Source organism: Mobula hypostoma, chromosome 3, assembly GCF_963921235.1.
Source record: "Mobula hypostoma chromosome 3, sMobHyp1.1, whole genome shotgun sequence".
NCBI classification, from domain to species: domain Eukaryota; kingdom Metazoa; phylum Chordata; class Chondrichthyes; order Myliobatiformes; family Myliobatidae; genus Mobula; species Mobula hypostoma.
Genome location: NC_086099.1, coordinates 53,111,885 through 53,133,840, shown reverse-complemented (window position 1 = coordinate 53,133,840; position 21,956 = coordinate 53,111,885). Strand labels below are relative to the sequence as shown.

At 41.7% G+C, this 21,956-nt stretch overlaps 2 protein-coding genes across 8 annotated transcripts in view; one reads left to right on the top strand and one right to left on the bottom strand.

The window, feature by feature from the left end:
• fgl1 (fibrinogen-like 1) overlaps positions 1 to 6,067 on the bottom strand; it is a 102,787-nt gene extending 96,720 nt beyond the window's left edge. For both annotated transcript variants that reach the window (XM_063043040.1, XM_063043041.1), the window contains exons 1-2: positions 5,928 to 6,067; positions 4,447 to 4,532 (exon numbers count right to left, since the gene is read on the bottom strand). The gene's annotated coding sequence lies outside the window, so the exon portion shown is untranslated. The remainder of the gene's footprint in view (positions 1 to 4,446; positions 4,533 to 5,927) is intronic.
• Positions 6,068 to 6,648: 581 nt separating this feature from the next.
• The window catches only part of pcm1 (pericentriolar material 1), a 107,799-nt gene continuing 92,491 nt past the window's right edge, over positions 6,649 to 21,956 (top strand). For all 6 annotated transcript variants that reach the window (XM_063043034.1, XM_063043032.1, XM_063043030.1 and 3 more), the window contains exons 1-4: positions 6,649 to 6,803; positions 7,639 to 7,752; positions 15,006 to 15,251; positions 18,094 to 18,363. In XM_063043034.1, coding sequence (XP_062899104.1) covers positions 7,648 to 7,752; positions 15,006 to 15,251; positions 18,094 to 18,363 — 621 coding nt within the window. In that variant the 5' untranslated portion in view covers positions 6,649 to 6,803; positions 7,639 to 7,647. The remainder of the gene's footprint in view (positions 6,804 to 7,638; positions 7,753 to 15,005; positions 15,252 to 18,093; positions 18,364 to 21,956) is intronic.

Below are 21,956 nucleotides of genomic sequence, written 5' to 3'. Positions count from 1 at the left end.
TCTCTGTTTTTTGCTCAGTGTATTTCAGTCCTGTGTTTTCACCTGTTTGTTGCCAGATTGTGTCAGTGAGTTTCCCTGAGCCTTTCCTGCATTCGTATCTGAATTCTGTCCGTCTGAATATCGACTCTGCCTGTTTCTTGATTCTGGTTTTTGGATTTCCCTGGAACTTTTGATCTCTGCCTGTACTTTGATGCTGATTTTGTTGCCTCTCTGGATTTGCTACTCAAGAAATATCACAGTGTGCACAGTACTTGGTCTGCTATTGGGTCCCTGCTTCAGCATCCTGACAGACCTAAAATATGATCAGATCTTCATGCAAGTCCAAAACCTAGATAAAGAGAACCCAATTAAATAAATTAGACACTAGACACTAGAATACTACAGCACAGTACAGGCCCTTCGGCCCTCAATGTTGTGCCAACCCATATATTCCTTTAAAAAAACGTACTAAACCCACACTACCCCGTAACCCTCTATTTTTCTTTCATCCATGTGCCTGTCCAAGAGGCTCTTAAATACCCCTAATGTTTTAGCCTCCATCACCATCCCAGGCAAGTCATTCCAGGCACCCACAACCCTGTGTGTATAAAACTTACCCCTGATGTCTCCCCTAAACTTCCCTCCCTTAACTTTGTAAATATGCCCTCTAATGTTTGCTATTTGTGCTCTGGGAAACAGGTGCTGGCTATCCACCCTATCTATGCCTCTCATAATCTTGTAGACCTCTACCAAGTCTCCTCTCATCCTTCTATGCTCCAAAGAGAAAAGTTCCAGCTCTGTTAACCTTGCCTCATAAGACTTGTTTTCCAATCCACGCAACATCCTGGTAAATCTCCTCTGCACCCTCTCCATAGCTTCCACATCCTTCCTATAATGAGGTGACCAGAACTGAACACAGAAACTCATCCAGAAAGTCATGAGGCATGGGATCAGTGGAACCTTGGCTGTTTGGATAAAAAATTGGCTTACGGGAAGAAAGCAGAGGGTAGTAGTGGTCTCACTAAGTGTGGTCTCACCAGAGATTTGTAGAGTTGCAACATGACCTCTCTACTCTTGAACTCAATCCCCCTATTAATGAAGCCGAGCATCCCACAGGCCTCCTTAACTATCCTATCAACTTGTGCAGTGACCTTGAGGGATGTATGGATTTGAACCCCAAAGTCCCTCTGTTCATCCACACTCTTAAGTAACCAACCATTAACCCTGTACTCAGCCTTCTGGTTTGTTCTTCCAAAATGCATCACCTCACACTTATCTGGATTGAACTCCATCTGCCACTTTTCTGCCCAACTCTGCATCCTGTCTATATCCTCTTGTAACCTTTGACAACCTACAGCTCCATCCACAACTCTTCCGATCTTCGTGTCATCCACAAAATAACTCACCCATCCTTCCACCTCTTCATCCAGGTCATTTATAAATATCACGAAGAGCAGGAGTCCCAGGACAGATCCTTGCGGCACTCCACTAGTCACCAACCTCTAGGCAGAATACTTTCCTTCCACTATTACCCTCTGCTTTCTTCCCGTAAGCCAATTTTTTATCCAAACAGCCAAGGTTCCACTGATCCCATGCCTCATGACTTTCTGGATGAGTCTCTCGTGGGGGACTTTGTCAAATTCCTTGCTAAAATCCATGTAGACCACATCTACCACCCTACCCTCATCAATTTCTTTTGTTACCTCTTCAAAAAACTCAATTAGGCTCGTGAGGCACGACCTTCCCTTCACAAAGCCATGTTGACTATCCTTGAGTAGACTGTACTTCTCCAAATGCTCATAGACCCTATCCTTAAGAATCCTTTCCAATAGTTTGCTGACCACCGACGCAAGACTCACCAGTCTATAGTTCCCAGGATTCTCCCTATTGCCTTTTTTAAACAAAGGAACTACATTTGCCATTCTCCAGTCCTCCGGCACCTCCCCTGCAGCCAAAGAGGATTCAAAGATCATAGCTACTGCTCCAGCGATCTCTCCTCTCGCTTCCCACAGCAACCTGGGGTATATCACATCCAACCCTGGGGACTTATCAATCTTGATGTTTTTAAGAAGATCCAACACTTCTTCTTCCTTAATCTCCACATTGTCCAGCACACAGGCCTGTTCTATTTCGACCTCACCCTGATCAGGGTCCTTTTCACTTGTGAATACTGAAGCAAAGTATTCATTTAGGACCTCCCCAACCTCCTCCACCTCCAGGCACATGTTGCCTTCTTTATCCTTTAGCGGCCCCATCTTCATTCTTGTCATCTTTCTGTTCTTCACATACGCATAGAACTCCTTAATCCTATGCCAAGGCCTTCTCATGCCCCCTTCGAGCTCTCCTAAGTCCTTTCTTAAGCTCCTTCCTGGCTACCCTATATTTCTCATGAGCCCCTCCTGCTTCCTGCTTCTTATATCTAACATATGCTTCCTTCTTCCTCTTGACGAGTTGCCTCACGTGTTTTGTCAGCCACGGTTCCCTTTTCCTACCATCTTTTCCTTGTCTGAGTGGGACAAACCTATCCTGAACCCAGCACAAGTGGTTCTTAAACTTCCTCCACATTACTGTTGTGCTTTCACCCTTGAACATCTGTTTCCAATTTACTCTCGCTAGTTCCTGCCTCATCCCTTCATAGTTAGCCCTTCCCCAGTTAAGCACTTTCCCATTTTGTCTGTTTTTATCCTTTTCCATAGCTATGCTGAAGCTAAGGGAGTTGTGGTCACTCTCACCAAAATGCTCCCCCACCAAGAGGTCTGCCACCTGACCAGGTTCATTACCCAGAACTAGATCCAATATAGCCTCTCCTCTCATCGGTCGGTCCACATACTGTTTCAGGAATCTTTCTTGAACACACCTGACAAATTCAGCCCCATCTATCCCCCTTGTAGTCAGGAAGTGCCAGTCAATATGAGGGAAGTTGAAATCACCCATAACTACAACCCTGTATTTCCTGCAACATTCTAAAATCTGCCTGTTTATCTGCTTCTCGGTGTCCCGAGGGCTATTTGGGGGCCTATAGCCTACTCCCAGCACAGTGATTGATCCCTTCCTATTTCTGACTTCCACCCACACTGACTCAGTTGACACTCCCTCTGCAGCGTCCTCCCTTTCTATAGCCGTGATACTATCCCTGACCAGTAACGCTACTCCCCTCCCCTATTTTCTACCTGCCATCCTATTCCTTTTAAAAACCCTAAACCCCGATACCTGCATCAGCCAATCCTCCCCTTCCTCCTCCAGCCAAGGTTCAGTAACAGCCACAACATCGTAGTTCCACATACTGATCCATGCTCTCAGTTCACCCCCTTTATTCTTAATACTCCTAGCATTGAAATAGACACATTTCAACCCCTCTAACTGGCTACATTTATGCTTTGTCCCCTGCCTGTCCTTCTTCACCAACTCAGAACACGTAGCATCATGGCCTTGTCCTTCTACCCTAAACTCTGCACTCACATTCTGATTCCCACCCCCCTGCCAAACTAGTTTAAACCCTCCCCAACAGCTCTAGCAAACCTGCCCGCCAGGATATTGGTCCCTTTCCAGTTCAGGTGCAGCCCATCCTTTTTGTACAGGTCAGGCCTTCCCCAGAAGAGATCCCAATGATCCAGAAATCTGAACCCCTGCCCCCTGCACCAACTCTTCAGCCACACATTCATCTGCCATAACTTCCTGTTCCTACCCTCTCCGTCTCGTGGCACAGGCAGCAATCCTGAGATTACCACCCTTGAGGTCCTGCTTTTTAACTCCTTTCCTAACTCCCTATATTCCTTCTTCAGGACCTCATCCCTACTCCTATCTATGTCATTGGTCCCCACGTGGACCACGACATCTGGCTGCTCATCGCCTCTCCTGAGAACACCGAGAACTCGATCCGAGATATCGCGGAGCCTGGCACCAGGGAGGCAACAGACCATCCAGGATTCTCAATCTCTCCCACAGAACCTCTTATCTGTCCCCCTAACTATTGAATCCCTATCACTACTGCTCTTCTCTTTTCCCTCCTTCCTTTCTGAGCTGAAGGTCCAGTCTCGGTGCCAGAGACGCGACCACTACAACTTGTCCCTGGTAGGTCGCCCCCACCAACAGTATCCAAAACAGTATACTTATCGTTGATGGGAACGGCCACAGGGGTGCTCTGCTCTTTCCGTCTATTCCCCTTCCCTCTCCTGACAGTCACCCAGTTACCTGTCTCCTGACTTCTAGGGGTGACAGTCACCCTGAAACTCCAATCTATTACTGCCTCTCCCTCCCGAATGATCTGAAGTTCATCCAGCTCCAGCTCCAGTTCCCTAACTCAGTTTGATAGAAGCTGCAGCTGGATGCACCTTTTGCAGGTGTAGTCATTAGAGACAATTGTACTGTCCCTGACTTGCCACATTTTACAATCAGAGCACTGGACTACCCTATCTACTGCCTCCATTACCAACTCCGAAGTTAATTAAATTAATTGAAGAAACTTACCTGGCCTCTGCTTGCCAAAGCCTCTTGAGCCAAAACCTCAAAGCTCCACTCCTTCACTGGCCCACTCACTCACTGGCCACTCTGCACTGAAAAGACAAAAAGACATTTTAGATGTTCATTTATTTATTGAGAAAATGATCCAATACTACAAGTATTTGTTGGAAATCATATATGAACCTTTGCTTTCAGTAACTGGTGTGACCCCCTTGTACAGCAATAACTTCAACCAAACGTTTCTAGTAACCATTGATCAGACCTACACATCGGCTTGGAGGAATTTTAGGCCATTCCTCCTTACAAAACTGCTTCAATTCTGGGATGTTGGTGGGGTTCCTTACATGAACTGATTGCTTCAGGTCCTTCTACAACATTTCTGTAGGATTAAGGTCAGGACTTTGACTCGGCTATTCCAAAACATAATTTTTCTTCTTTTTAAGCTATTCTGTTGTTGATTTGCTCTTGTCTTTTGCATTGTTGTCTTGTCTCATTTCCAACTTCTACTAGGTTTCAGGTGATGGACTGCTACCCTGACATTGTCCTGTAAAATGTCTTGATACAATTTTGAATTCACTGTTCCCTCAACCATTACAAGCTGTCCAAGCCCTGAGGCAGTAAAGCAGCCCCAAACCATGATGTTCCTTCCACCATGCTTCACAGTTGGGATGAGATTTCGGTGTTGGTGTGCAGTGCCTTTTTCCCTTCAAACATAGTGGTGTGCATTTTTGCCAAAAAATTCAACTTTTGTCCGATCTGTCCACGGAATGTTGTTCCAGAAGCATTGTAGAACATCCAAGTGGTCTTTTGCAAACTTCAGACATGCAGCAATGTTTATTTTGGACAGCAGTGGTTTCTTCCATGGTGTCCTTCCATGAACATCATTCTTGTTCAGTGTTTTTCTCATAATGGACACATGAACAGAGACTTTAGCAAGTTGTCGAGATTTCTGCAGGTCTTTTGCCGTTACCTTTGGGTTCTTTTTCACTTCCTTCAGCGCTGCACGTTGTGCTCTTGGTGTCTTTGCAGGATGCCCACTCCTAGGGAGAGTAGCAACAGTACTGAGTTTCCTCCATTTGTAGACAATTTCTCTTACTGTGGGCTGATGAACACTCAGGTTTTTGGTAGCATTTTCCAGCTCCATGCATCTCTATAATACTTCTTCAAAGGTCCTCTGAAAGTTGTTTTGGTCAAAGCATGGTGCACATGAACAGATTATTCTTGAGAAGAACGGACTCTGTCAATAACCTGACTTTGTGTGTCTTTTTAAAGGGCAGGGCACCTCTACAACCGGCACCTCCAATCTCATCTCACTGATTGGAACACATAACTGCAAATAGCTTTTGTAGAAGGCATTACCCCAGAGGTTCACTTAACTTTTTCCAACAAATACATGTAATATTGGATGATTTTTTTTCTCAATAAATAAATGAACAATTTTTTGTTATTTATTTAATTGGGTTCTTTTATTGAGTTTTAGAACTTACATGAAGATCTGATCACATTTTGGTTCACACTGATGCAGAAATAGAGAAAATTCCAGAGTTCACAAACTTTCTAGCACCACTGTATCTCCACGCTGCTTATTTTTTTGTTTTTGTGGTTTGTTGTCTTTCGCACATTGATTGTCCATTCGGTCGGGGCCAGTCTTTTATTGATTCTGTTGTGTTTCACGTATTTAATGTGAATGCCCGCAAGAAAATGAGTTGTAGATGGTGACACAGCTATATATACTTTGATAAATAAACTTTGAACTTTTACTGGCACAAAGCTGGTGAAACTGGTGGGGTCAGGCAGCATCTATGGAGGAAAATAGACAGTCGACGTTTCGGTTGGAGACTTTTCATCAGGATCAGTCTTCGAATCCCTGATGAAGAGTCTTGACCCGAAACAACGATCGGCCATTTTTCTTCCTAGATACTGCCTGATCCGCTGAGCTCCTCCAGCGTTTTGTGTGTTGCTCTAGATTTCAGCATCAGCATTCTCTTGTGCCTTTAGTTACCGGTAAACTGCCAGCAATTCTGGAACTACGACGCTGAACTAAAGTCTCTATCAGCCAGCACCCGGAGCGAAAACCAAACCAACACCGCGGGTGAGAGCAACATCCAGGACCCGGAAGGACTAGGCGGAGGGAACCCGCGCTCAATGAGCCGGCTGGCGGAGGGATCATGTTTGTTGTGTCTTGCGGTGCGTAACTTCCGGCGCCATCGCTATGGTTTCAGTAACGGCTCGAGAGGGCTTTCGGAGCTCCGCGGGAGAGTGTGGGAAAAGGCGCGAGCGGCGATTCCGTTAGTGAAGCGCCGGTCTCGCCGCCTCGCCGCCTCGTCCACGGTCCGGCCGCGCTCAGCGTCGTCTCCTCCGAGGTGAGTCCCGTTTCTCTTTATAACTTGTACTCTTCTCCTACAGTCCAGCAGAGCGGCGGGCCCGGCCCTGGACCTCAGCTGGGTGTCCAGCGGCGTTGGTGGTGGCGGTCTAAAGGTGAGCGGAGCTGGGGATCGCCCTCCATCCCCTTCGTCTAACCTCCCGTCCCAGGGATGGCTTAGATCTCCCACCCTTACTTCAGCCGGGTTTCGGGTGAGCTCACCGACTTAGTGAACGAACAAAACCTACTTCCCGACGCAGGGGAATCACAGGATTTACTTTGGTATTTGGATTCCATCATTAGGTCCAAGCCCTTGAATAAAATATATCACTTGATGCAAATTGACATATTTGGAAAACTCTCATGTAATTTTGAAAATATTTTTTGTTCTGTTAAATTTGAAAGCTGTAGCAATTTCATTTCATCAGATTTCTTTAAATCTTCGTCAACTGTTTTGCATTAAATGAAAAGATTATATTTACTTATATATTTTTTTGTATTGTTTTCCCCTAATCTTGGCTGTGACAAGTCATGAACTGCTTCACTACTGTTGTAATTTGAGCAGCATGGCAACCAAAATAACAACTAAAATGTCTAAGAGCTTGAGGCATAACTGTTGACGTACTTTTTTGCCCAGTAAAAGTTTACATCTGTCTGAAATTATTTGTTGCCCTAATATCAAAATTACACAACAAAAAGACTGTAGAGTGTGGGAATGTCAGTCCAACTTTTGTGTCCTGATTTCTAGATATTTTTAGTTAAGTGATTAGATTAGATAGTGGTGTTCAAGCACTGTGCTAACAACAGCTTAAGCCTTAAACTCTCTTTGACTTTAGTATTTGAAGATGGCAACTGGTGGTGTTCCAATGTTTGAGGAATGTACTGAAGATCAAGACTTGGCCAATCATATTGTGAACAATGGAAGTCTGGATGATCAGTTAAATAATCGGGTAAGATGTCATTCCAGTTAAGTCATGGAAAGCATGGGTAATGCCTGACCACTGAATGCTGTGATGATTGGTGGGACAATACTAGGGAATTCATCAGTTTGTTTATATTTAAAATCTTGATGCACCTTTTGAGGAATTCTACTTATGGAATTATAGAAATGTATGGAAATGGGAACTGGAGGCTGCAGATGCTGGAGTCTGGGGCAACAGGTAAACTGTTGGAAGAACTCAGCAAGTTCAGCAGCATCCGTGGAAGCGGGGGATAGAAGATGCTTTGGGTCAAAGCTCTGCATCAGGGCTGGGGTGTAGGAGGAAAATGTTTAGTATGTAGATTTGAGAGCAGGGTGAGACAGAAGTTGATCGGTGGAAACAGATACAGTTGGTGGGTGAAAGTTACATAGATTCAATAAGGTGGGCAAAGATAGAGTTGAGACAGAAGCTGGAAGATAACAGATGGAAATGGGTAGGAGAGGATCAAGGAAGAGAAACCAAGGGAGAAGAAACATAAGTTTCTTCTCCTTTGGATAGGTATGTGAGAGATGGTTACATGGAAGCTGGTGGAGAAGGCTAATAAGTTTTGATATTGAGGGGATAGAAAAGGTGAACAAAATTAGAGTGGATTTGTGGGAGTTGGAAAAGAGTGCATTGGATATAGGTTACCTGAAATTGGAATGTTTAATTTTACAAAAATTGGTCTATAGATTACCCAAGTAGCATTTGAAGTGTAATTCTCTTAGTTTGCATTTGATCTCACCGGAGTTGTGGAGGAGGCTGAGGACAGCAGGCCTATGTGGGAATGGGAAGGGGAGTTGAAGTGACAATCAATTGGAAGGTTATGGCTGTCATTGTGAACAGAGCTCAGGTGGTCTGCAAAGCAGTCACTGTGTCTACTCTTGGTCTTCCTCATGTAGAAGAGTCCACATTGTCAGCACCAGATGCAGTGGAGCAGGTTGGAGGAGTTGCTTGTGAATCTCACCTTTGCCTGGAAGCTTTAGGTTCCCAGGATGATAGTGAGGGAGGAGTGAAGGGGCAAACTTAGCACCTCCAGTGGTTGCAGTTGAGCTTGTCAGGTGATGGGGAGGGCTGAGTGGGTTTTAAGAGATGTTTTGTGAGGAGCGGGCAGAAACAAAGGGGAGAGGCAAGGAGAAGATGTGATGAAAAGAGGATTCCACTTGTTCTGGTTGAAGGGGCTGAGGAGTATCTGCTGGATATGGACGTTAGTGGCCTGAAAGGACCAATTCAGCTCTATCTCTGTTCTGCTACCTGGGGAGTTCAGTGGGGTGGGGGTGACAGAGAGCAGATCTGTGAGAAGTGGAGAAAATGTATGTGACAGCTCCAACAGTAGCAGAGAGGAAGTTGTGTTTCTGGAAGGAGGAGGACATATCAGGACTTAGATGGGAAAGCCTTGAATTGTGAACAGATGCAGTGGAGATGGAGAATCAGAAAAAGGGAAGGTGCCCTTACAGGAGACAGGGTGGGAAGAGGTGTTGTGAGGTAGCTTTGGATATCCAAGTGTTTTTGTTGATTTTAGTGGTTAGCTGGTCTCCTGAGACAGAGATAGAGAGATCGACAAAAGAAAGGAGCTAAGAAATATATCCTTCCAGGTCAGCTCATTTATGCTGATCGTGTACACTTACACAATTCACCTACGTTGGGCCCATATCTCTCTCCACTTTCTAAACAAGTACCTGTGCGAACATATTTCAATCATTAAAACATTATTAAAGAGTAGACTGAGGTTTAATTTTAATTTTTTTTTGTGAAAACAGTTATATAATCTTGTGGTAGCACTTGGGAGTGAGAGGGGTACTATTCTAGTTTTTTGTGTGTATTCAAGTATCCTAGTTGGACTTGGATGGAATTGTCATTAATGGAACCACAGCTGATATCCAAAACATATACAGGTCGACCTTCACTAATTTGGCACCATTGGGACCTGAGGAGTGCCGGATTAGTGAAAATGCTGAATTACAGAAGGATCACATTAAGCATAATCGAAGGAACCGGGTTACAGATAGTCGGATTAGTGAAGGTTGACCTGTATTTTGAAAGCAGTGACGGAAGGAACAGAAGAAGGTCCGTGATATTGTAAAAAAGGTGATGAGTTAAATAGCTTGGATGATTGTATATGGCTAACAGGTGATTGTGGGACAAGTAAAGAGGTAGGTTCTACAGAAGGCGAAGATGTGAACAGTTGAATCATTATCTGATACTGTAGTCATTGATGAATCCACTGGATTGTTACGGAGTACTGATCTGTATTTCCAAATACTTAATTTGCTTGTGGATTGGAAATAGCATATCCTCCTTGCTGACAATCAACACTGGCGCACCTCAAGGATGCATGTTTAGCTCTGCTCTACTCTCTACACCCACAACTGTGTGGTTTGGACAGCTCAAACACTATCTATAAATTTGGCGAATACACAACTATTGTTTGTAGAATTTCAGATGGTGACAGGGAGGTGTACAGGAGTGAGTTAGAGCAGCTGGTTGAGTGGCATGACAATGATAACTTTGCATTTAACATCAGTAAGATTGATTAATTGATTGTGGACTTCAGGAAGGAGAAGCGAAAGAACACATGCCAGTCCCCATCGAGGGATCAGCAGTGGAGAGAGTGAGCAGTTTCAAATTCCTGGGTGTGCTCATCTCTGAAGATCTATCCTGGTCCCAACATATTGATGCGGTTACAAAGGAGGCATGACAACAGCTATATTTCATCAGGAGTTCAAGGAGAGTTGGTGTGTCACCAAAGACTCTTTCAAATTTCTATAGTTGTACCATGGAGAATATTCTAACTGGTTGCATCACTGTCTGCTATGTAGGGGCTGCTGCATAGCATCGTTGAAAACTGAACTCAGCCAGCTTCCATGGGCATCAGCTTCCCTAGCATTGAGGACACCTTCAAAAAGTAATCCCTCAAAAAGGTGGCATTCACCATTAGAGACCCCCCTCCCCCTCCCCATCTTCCAGGACGTGCCCTATTCCCATTATTATCATCTGAACAGAAGATACAGGAGTCTGAAGACACACACTCAAAGTTTCAGGAGCAGCTTCTTCCCATTCTTCATCAGATTTCTGAATGGACAATGAACCCATACACACTTCATCACTTTTTTTTCTCTTTTTGCACTACTTATTTAAAATACACACACACACACTTGTAACTTATACTTTTTTGTTATTATGTATTGCAATGTGCTGCTGCCATAAAACAACAAATTTCACCACATACGCCAGTGATATTAAACCTGATTCTGATTCAGCTTTAATTAGAACTGTTTGTAAACTAAGGACAGAGTGGTTAGATTAGGAGCAAAAGAGAAAATCAAAATTACAAATAAAAGGAAGTTTGGCATTATTGCTGCAAATTAAATAGGAATGTTTCATAAAGTTGTCATCTTATTGCTAGTCATTCCACATTGTGAGCAAGAATGAAGTGTACTAAATCCAAATAAGATGTAAATTGATAATTTACTTTGTAAGGAGTATTTGGGGCCGGAGGTGACAGCATGCGATGGAGCGAAAATAAGTTTGTTCATTTCCTTTAAAGCATCCACCTAAAAACGCAGAAAATGGGGGGAGTATGCAAAACTAACTTTATAGTAAACAAACATTGATGTAACTACTGCCTGAAAGGGTGGCAAAAACAAAATTGAACGTTATGTTGAAAGGGCAATCGGCTGTGAGGAAAAGGCAGCATAGCAGAATCAAGTGCTAATATGTGGATGATTTTCTAAATTGGCTCCTGCTATTGAAATATGATTCTTTGCAATAACTTATTATCTTTTCTGTGATGGATGCCCTGGACCATATACAATATTCCAACAGCAGCTAAATTAAGATTTTGAATGAATATGAGATCAATGTACCTTTATATTCCATCAGTCTAAATTTAAGATTTGGGGTTCTCTTCATACAGCAGTCTATTCTTCAGAGATCATTGTGTTTTTTTTTTGGTTTATACAGGTATGCTTGGGTATGCAAGAAATAGTCCAGTTCGCAAAACTCTGAGATGTTTTAAACATTGAGAAACTAGTGAGATGCACAGGGGGAAAAAAAAAGTTCTTCTGCATTGAACTGCGTTTGACCTTTCCTATCCTGAGCCTCTCACAATCTGGTTTTTGTATTTGTTTATTCCCTTCTTTCCCCATTCTACCCCCTTCATCCATTTAGATATTAACAACAAATTCCTGTCTTATTAGTGCTATTTCTAATGACAGATTTAGATTAAAAAAACTAGAGTTTGAAGATCCTATAATAAAATTAGTAAATGCTAGAAATACTCAGCAAATCAGGTGGTGTCTGCAGAAGGTGAAATTAAGTTAATATTTCAAGACAAAAAATCCTTTAAGTTTTCTTTAAATTGTAGAGTGGCTGATGTGGGGTAGAGTAGATCGGACAAAAGAAATATTTTTGAAAGGATCATGAGGATTATTTATTGAACTAATTAGTTTGATATGTTAATTAATGTAATTGGAGATGGTATGAATATATAAACTTAAAAGCTACATGAGGAAGACAGTTGGATAGAGTGAAAACATAGTGAAATGAAATGCAGAGTTTTAAAGAATGCCAAGTAGATATGGCCTAGTTGGCAAGAAGAGGAAAAACTGAGGTAAAGTTGTACTCTACTCCTTTCCATAGATGCTCCCTGATCTGCTGAGTTCCGCCAGCATTTTGTGTGTACTCTGGATTTCCAGCATCTGAAGAATCTCTTGTGTCTAAAGCTATAGATGACAGATTTACACATTTGAGAAGATCAAGCACTATATTTTTCTAATTTTTATCTTTGGAAATATAATTCTTAATTTTGATCACACACCTTGCCATTCAGAAATTCATGAAGATTGACTTTATTCAATCTGTATCTACTCGTGGTTGGTGATTTTATCATTATTAGATTTATTTTTGCCAATAAAATATGAGCAAATTTCTAAGAAAAGTTCTGACCTGTTAAATATCTTCCTCTTGGGGAGATCTTTGATGGAGATGGTGACTTGCTTCTGTCCTAGTTTTCTGAGTAATGAGGTGTCTAATTAGACTGTAAACTGCAGGCCTTCTCATGCATGGGGCAGTAGGTGGCTGAAGGGGTGGGTAGATGTACTATTTATTATATGAAGTTCTCCTTTTTTACTTGCATACACATGGCTTCTCTTGTGTTCCCAGTTAACTGTTAAATGTACTGTATAGTGGTAGATGCTGGTGTTGCACTCCAGTGGAACCATATTTCAAAAGTAGAGGAGAATGTGTAGCCACTGCCAAAGAGCTGTTGACCCAGAATGAAATTGTAAGCCAACATCTGGCTTGATTTTCTAGTTTACTGCTGCCTGCTTTTTAAAAAAAGTTGAACTATTGGTTCCCTTTCAGCAATCTGATACAATTTGTCAACAGTATTGTTTACTTGACTTGTACTATTTTCCTTAATCTAGAACCTTGCCTGCCTTTACTGATTTTAGCAAAAGCTGTTTTCTCCTCTGTACTTCTGATCTAACAGTCAATTTCTCAAGAGATCCTTAATATGTTTGAATAAAGGCTTCAATCTCTTAAACCAATATTCTGAGTTGCCTTGCAATTCAAGAACATGGACCTGTTCTCGCTGTCTTGGGCTTTAGACAAGTGGTCTTTCTCAAAGTACACAAAGTTGAAAGTAAACTTTTTATTGAAGTATGTATATGTCACAATATACTACCTTGGGGTTCACTTTCTTGTAGGCAATTACAGTAGAACAAAGAAATACAATCAAAATTCTAACAAAGACTGGCAAACCATCAATGTACAAAAGACAATCTATGCAAATACAAAAAAACCCGAATAATAAATAAACAATAAATACTGAGAACTTGAGTTGTAGAGTCCTTGAATGAGTCCGTAGGTTTTGAAATCAGTTCAGAGTTGAGGTGATTGAACTTATCCATGTTGGTTCAGGAGACTGATGGTTGCAGAGTAATAACTTCCTGAACTTGGTGAATGGAAGCTAAGGCTTTTGTATTTCCTTGATGGCTGCAATGAGAAGAGAACATGGCCTGGATGTTGGAGGTCCCTGATGATGGATGCTGCTTTCTTGTGGCAGGTCTGCTTGTCGATGTGCTCAGTGGTGAGAAGGGCTTTTCTTGTGGACTGGGCTGTATCCACCACTCTTTGTAGGCTTTTCTATTCTTGGGCATTGGTGTTTCCATACCAGACCATCATGCAACCAGTCAGGATATTTCTCTGCTGTGCATCTATAGAAGTCTGTCAAAGCTTTAGATGACATGCCAAATCTGTGCAAACTTCTAAGAAAGTAGGGGCGTTGTCATGCCTTCCTTGTAATGTCACTTAAAGGTTGGTCCCAGGACAGGTCTTCTGATATGATAAGCCAAGGAATTTAAGACACTCTCCACCTCTGATCACCTAATGATGACTGGCTCATGGACTGACCCTTTCTTGCATCCATTTTGGTAACTTTTGTTCACCTTTATTTATCGCAATTATAACTTAGTGGTCCTCTTGTTTTCATCAGTCTGGGTCAGTGAAGTTCGCTGAATGCCTGAGTGACATTTTTAGAATGGGTATTGCAGCTTCAAAGATGCTTCAGTGCTCTGGCATGTTTGGGGTTTTGCTGGTCCCAGATTTGACAGATGTTGTTCATGAGGAGATGTTATTTCTACTAATACCTCAGCAATTGATCATTTTCTTTTTAGATGTTACACAGTGTGATAGATATACCAATAAACAAAGTAGCTCAAAGGGGAGCACAGAACTGGGATCCAGGTAAGTGGAAAAGGAATGCAGCGAGCATTACTTGGTTAGCCAGATGTTGAACAAGTGGTATTTCTGAATAGTTGAGTAGTGGGTTATTGGAGTTTTACTGTACTTAAATTTTCAAGGTAGTGTGTCCAACTTTATGAAATCTGATAGGATTGTGCCAGGTGGTTGCAGTGCAATCATCAGCACTTTTTGAACTTGTGTGCCTGTACAGTGCCAGTGCATTTACAGTGCAAGCTCTGTTCCTGGGCTCTGCACTTAGCTGAAGGCTTCAAGCACTTTACACTTGACCTGCACAGTGTGCTTCATTTGGGGCTTAATTGTTTTGTGCGAGAATTGCAGCAAGTGCGGCTTTCAGCACATCGAGAGTCAAAGTGTAAGTACTACCATGAGTATTCGACAGGCAAGTGCCAATATGCACTATCTTGCCAGGCATTATAGTTTATGTAAGTGACATAAAAATCATTATCATCCAACATTAAACTTTTGCACTCTTTTTGCAGGATTGGAGTCTTCAGTACAAGAAGGCTAACAAGTCATCTGAGAAGAACAAGAAAAGATTAAGTGCAGGAAGTGAGAGCCGACTTACAAATGACATCTCTCCTGAATCCTCCCCAGGTGTTGGGCGTCGAAGGACTAAAACACCCAAGAGTTACCCTCCCACAAAGCATGCTTATCGTTTCTCTGTTCCAGACTCTGCAGAACTTGAGAGGCTGAAACAACGTATAAACTTTAGTGACTTGGATGAGGTGAGGCAGTAGTTCTTAATTTGAAAAATCAAGGTATAATGAAAAAGTACATGTGCTTTACATTTAGAAAGCAATCACTGTCCTAGTGCTTAAATTGTCTGTAAATACTGGCCTTTATGGGGAAACCTTGCAAAATTCCAGAACCACAAGAAATGAGTGAAACTGATTAAGTTAAATTATTGTGTTCTCCTGCTGAACTTCAGCCCATCTGAGAAAAATGCTTAAGAAATGTAAGTTTCCTATTTTTTTCTCTAACCTTTAACAGTCGCATTGTGAATGATATATTTGTGTAGAGTAGTTTATAATTTTTAAAATTGTTGTTGTGCAGCAGGAAACTCACATATTTGGAATGAGAGTCTTAGTTATGGTACAATCACATACACCGAGGTGCTCTCTACAATTACCTGTTGAAGTAACCGTAGCCTTTGGCCAGTAACAGATGTCATCAGATGGTGCCCAACCTTCATGGAGAGTTTTGACCCTTAACCACTACGCTGTCCAGTTGGCGGAACAGCAGTGGTGGCCAAGTCACTGCCCATCTGCTGCTGACTTCCAGCTCAACTCCTCTTGCCTGCTCCATATCCAGCAAGAGGCTCTTTCTGCTTTCTCCCCATTCTGCGAGTTGCATGGTTCTTGCTCTTTTCATCAAGGCCCAGGGCAGACAGCAACCTTCATGCCGAATTTGCTGGGAACCCTCTATAGCCGACCCCGGGGAATAGACGCATCTGCGATGCTGAAATAAATTTTAGGCATTCCTTTGTTTGATCGACTGAATTGCTTCTTATACGAAAATTAAAACTATAACCTCTTATAGCAAATTAAAACTTTTAGAATTTGGGTCTGAAAAAATAGGTATTAAGATTAAAGAGATTTCAGTTTATTGCCATTCATATCACAGAATGTCTCTTGAACGTGTATTTCTTTATTGCTGTATGGAAATGCTGTGTTTGTTCATCTTGCATTTTTGCTACGGTGAAAGAAGTGTACTTACAGAGCAAAGGTAAAATATGATTGTTCTATTGCTGTGGTTAGAGCAATGTTGTCCACGTGTCAAGTGTTCTATTTTAACAAGAAATATTTATTTAACTATGGATGAGGCTTCTTGAGTATAAACTATCAGTCTTAACAAATGTCTATAACTGAAAAGTATGAAGGAATTTTGTATTTTTTTAAGAAAATTAGTGTTATTACTTTAATAAGAACCAGAGCAAGCTATTTGTCCGAGGTTGTGTATCCAGACTCCATTTGCAGCTTTTCCCTATGTTCCTTAATAACTTTGCATTTAGTACATTTTTGTTAACAAATATAGGATATTAATTGGAACATCATCATTTGCCATTTGGTTAAAGGCAGTTCAGATGCTGCCTCTGTATAAAGGTTTTTCCTCACTACTTCTGAAAGGCTTGACTGCAACTTTGAAATAGTCCAAGAGCACGTCTCCTACACTTGGGTATAGTTTATAAATAGTTTGTTTGACCTCTCCAACAATTTAGCTCTTGTAGCTTAAGGTTAATTTGTATCAATTTGTTGCATAGACATCCAAGCAAGTCATGGAGTTATATACAGAATCAGACCCTGAGCCCAACTCATCCATGCCAACCAGTTTCCTACCTGAGCTAGTCCTAATTGCTTGCATTTGGCACATAAACTTTCTTATGCGCATGCTAGTCCAAATTCTTTTGAACGTTGCGTTTTTATTTGCCTCAATCACTTCTTTTGGCAACTTATTCCATATACCCACCATCCTCTGTGTGGAAAAGTTGCCCCTTGGGTCCCTTCAAATTTCTCTACCTTAAATATATGCCCTCTAATTTTAGACTTCCCCACCCTGTGTGAGAAAAGGACTGTGACCTTTTACTTTATTTGCACCCTCATGATTCTTAAAAACATCTAGAACAGGGGTCGGCAACCTTTTTGCCTCTGTGGGCTGGATAGTGTGTTAATGAGCGGACGGTGGGCCAGATAAATGCCATAAAAAGCTTGAAATATGGGAATTATCTATTTAAATATATCTAGTTATGTTTTGCCTCAAATTAATGAATAACGCATGCTAGAAAATCATTTGTGCTTAAGGTTGCCTACCCCTGACCTAGAAGGTCATCTCCTCAGTGTCCTTTGTTCCAGCAGGAAAACGTCCTAGCCTATCCAGTCATTCCAAACAACTTCCAGACAAGTGTTCTTGTGAACCTCTTCTGTAGCCTTTCTAGCTTAATGACATCCTTCCTATAGCTGGGTGATCAGTGCAATCTCCGTACAGTCTCACCAAAGTCTTGTACAGTTGTACTCTTGTACTAAATGCTCTGACCACTGAAGGCAAGTGTGTCAAATATCTTCTTGACTGCTCATTTTACCTGTGTAACCACTTTCAGTGGGGTATGTACTTCTGGATCTGCGATGCATTCCATTGGTCTGGCATTTACTGTAAGTCTTACTCAAGTTTAACTTGCCAAAATGGATTAGTGTACAATTACCCAGAGCTAGTCTCATGCAGAGTAACAAGAGGTTAAGTAGTTGTAAAATAATTTCTACTTCTTTTATCTAATTTTGTAGGCTAGCATTCCATTTGATTGTGCTTGTCCTTAAACACAGTATCAGATTAGAAAAGGGAAGATACCAATTTGTAAATTTTGCCACATCTATAGTAGAATGCCTGATTCAAAACTGTTCATTATTTTTTAACTGGTGAGGTACTAAGAATTTGCAAGCTATTATCTTCTTGCCTTGTAAATTATCCAGGAAATTAATTGATCAAAATAATGGGTTGTCACTTTTCTAAATGTGGTGATCTGAATGCAACAATACATGAATATTCTTGCTACTAAACATTGTGATGTTTGATTAGAGGAGCATTGGGAGTGACTCTCATGGCAGAGCCATGGCTGCAAACAACAAACGCCCACCTGTTGAAAATAGGAAGCCATTCAACTTTCTTCAGCAGCAAATCAATAGCAACAAAAGCAAGGATTCTGATTTAAATCCACAAAGACAAGAAACCAAGTTGGTTACTTCAGGAGTAGATTTGTTTGCATCTATAATAAACAAAGATTCGTTGCAAAGTGATCAAGTCTTCCTTGGAGACATCAGAGGAGAATCTGAAATAGAGTGTAGTCAGGTGAGAAGCTGGATTTCTTGTTTTATTATGACACCTAATGGTTTGCTGGTGGAAAAATGTACAAAAAGCAATTTTCATACCTAGACAAATTCTGTTGATATTTGAAAGCATTGCTAATATGTTTATCTGTGAAAATTTGGTGTAATTTAACTGATATGAAAGAATGATTTTTTAATTAAGTTGAACAGCATTTTTTTTGTCAGGTATGTTTGAGATAAACTAGCTCAAACATACCTGACAGTGTGACCACATGAAAGAATTTCTAAAGTTGCATATAAAATGATTCTACTTGCCACAATTAGCCGGCCAGTGGTGTAGTGGCATCTGCACCAGACTTCGAGGCGAGTGGTCCTGGGTTCAAATCCGCTGGCTCCTTGCACACTTTCCATCTGTGCTGGTTAAGTGTCAATCTAGCAACTCGGCCTTGTAAAGTCAGAGAAATGCTAAAGAAGCAGCAAGGTTGCCACCCGATGCACTACAAGGTGCGGATAGGAACAACAACTTGCCACAATTAAATGTAGAAACAAACTTTTGAAACCTAGTTCTCCAAATTTGTTTTCTGCAGTTTTTCAAAGTTAAATTCCTCAACTATGTCAGTCAATGTTCAGGCATTGAACATTGCTGATTTCCTTCAAGTGCTGAGTATCGCACAAAATCTTGCCAATAACAGTACATATCGTACCTTTTTTGTAAGTATTTTTCTGGAATTACAGCCTACTTGTAACTTGTGGTCCAGTGATGCACTTGTTTTATCCACTTTTTACCTTTGGGTGTCCAGAAGCAAAATAAGCTAACAACATGTTTTTGATGTATGCTACAGTATCATAGCAGCCAGTTTGCACACAGCAAGATCTAACAAGTGGCAAGCAAGTAAAGCCAGATAGTTATTTTTGTGTTAGTGGAGGGATAAATGTTAGTTGAGACATCACGAGTAACTGATGCTTCTGTTACTTAATGCTGTGGAATGAGAGAGAAGGAAGATTTTGGGATGGTATCTCAATTGAAAATTGCCATTTAACGATACAGCCTACACTAGTGTCAAATTAGAACCTTCCACTGAATATATAAACAGAACATCAATTTTGTTCTGGAATCTTTGGAAGATTCTAGAACAGGGGTTTCCAACCTGGGGTCCACAGACCCCTCGGTTAATGGCAGTGCTCTCTAGGGCATTAAAAAGTTTGGGAACCATTGTTCCAGAACAAAATTAATGTTACGTTTATATTTTTGAATAGAATCCACTCATCCCAAACTTCAAATTGTTGATTTATTGAATCAGAAGTGATATACCATGGAATTCCACATTTGTGAATTTTGTTTTGTGTTTGAGATAGAAAGCTGTGGTTTGAGCACGTCATCTTGGCTGATGTGCAGGTTCAGCACTAAAGTGTATGGTTTTAGTTGACAAATCAATAGCATGTCATTAGTCATAGTCATACTTTATTGATCCCGGGGGAAATTGGTTTTCGTTACAGTTGCACCATAAATAATTAAATAGTAATAAAACCATAAATAATTAAATAGTAATATGTAAATTATGCCAGGAAATAAGTCCAGGACCAGCCTATTGGCTCAGGGTGTCTGACCCTCCAAGGGAGGAGTTGTAAAGTTTGATGGCCACAGGCAGGAATGACTTCCTATGACGCTCTGTGTTGCATCTCGGTGGAATGAGTCTCTGGCTGAATGTACTCCTGTGCCCAACCAGTACATTATGTAGTGGATGGGAGACATTGTCCAAGATGGCATGCAACTTGGACAGCATCCTCTTTTCAGACACCACCGTGAGAGAGTTCAGTTCCATCCCCACAACATCACTGGCCTTACGAATGAGTTTGTTAATTCTGTTGGTGTCTGCTACCTTCAGCCTGCTGCCCCAGCACACAACAGCAAACATGATCGCATTGGCCACCACAGACTCGTAGAACTGGCGCCCAGCAACAAAATGCAGAAGAGTCTACAGATGTCCAGTTCAGTTGTTATCTCAATCATTAAAATATGGTTCTCTGGTCAGTTTGTTGATTATTACAATTTGTAATGTAGCTGCAATATTTTCATACAACAGTGATCACAGTTTGAAACTAGTTAATTTGTTCTGGTATGCTTGGGAGATCCTGAGATTGTGGAAAATGTGTAGAAGTATAGTAAGTATTTTTGTTTAATCACTTCTATTGTCAGACCTTTGTATCTTCTGCCCAATGTTGGCGCTAGAGGAAGCTGGGCGGCAGTGTTAGCTGTGAGGAGGATGCTAAGAGGATGCAGGGTGACTTGGATAGGTTGGGTGAGTGGGCAAATTCATGGCAGATGCAATTTAATGTGGATAAATGTGAAGTTATCCACTTTGGTGGCAAAAATAGGAAAACAGATTATTATTTGAATGGTGGCCGATTAGGAAAAGGGGAGGTGCAACGAGACCTGGGTGTCATTATACACCAGTCATTGAAAGTGGGCATGCAGGTACAGCAGGCGGTGAAAAAGGTGAATGGTATGCTGGCATTTATAGTGAGAGGATTCGAGTACAGGAGCAGGGAGGTACTACTGCAGTTGTACAAGGCCTTGGTGAGACCACACATGGAGTATTGTGTGCAGTTTTGGTCTCCTAATCTGAGGAAAGACATCCTTGCCATAGAGGGAGTACAAAGAAGGTTCACCAGATTGATTCCTGGGATGGCAGGACTTTCATATGATGAAAGACTGGATGAACTAGGCTTGTACTCATTGGAATTTAGAAGATTGAGGGGGGGGATCTGATTGAAACGTATAAAATCCTAAAGGGATTGGACAGGCTAGATGCAGGAAGATTGTTCCCGATGTTGGGGAAGTCCAGAACGAGGGGTCACAGTTTGAGGATAAAGGGGAAACCTTTTAGGACAGAGATTAGGAAAAACTTCACACAGAGAGTGGTGAATCTGTGGAATTCTCTGCCACAGGAAACAGTTGAGGCCAGTTCATTGGCTATATTTAAGAGGGAGTTAGAGATGGCCCTTGTGGCTACAGGGATCAGGGAGTATGGAGGGAAGGCTGGTGCAGGGTTCTGAGTTGGATGATCAGCCATGATCATAATAAATGGCGGTGCAGGCTTGAAGGGCCAAATGGCCTACTCCTGCACCTATTTTCTATGTTTCTATGTTTCTATCTGGAGTGAGTGGGCTCTTTGATTATGCCAGCTGATTTACCAAGGCAATGAGAAGTGCAGAGCCATGGAAGAGAGGCTGGTTGCCATAATGTGCTGAACTATATTTACATCTTTCTGCAGTTCCTTGCTGTCATGGGCAGTATAGTTGCCATGCCAAGCTGTGATGCCTCAGGATAGGATACTTTTTATGGTACATGGACTTTAAAAAAAAAATTGGCGAGTGTCGGGGAAAATGCCTTTTTCTTTAATTTCCTGAAGAAGTAGATACACTTCTGAGTTTTCTTGGCCATCATACCAACATGTTTGGACCAAAATAGACTATTGGTGATGTTCATTCCTTTGCAGAATTTTTTTATAGAGGGTAGTTTTTATGCAGAAAGATTGTTGTTTCTTCCAGCTAGAGAGGCCAAGAGTAGGGGTGTTGTTGGCCATTTAAGGCTAATTTGGGGATATTTGTGTT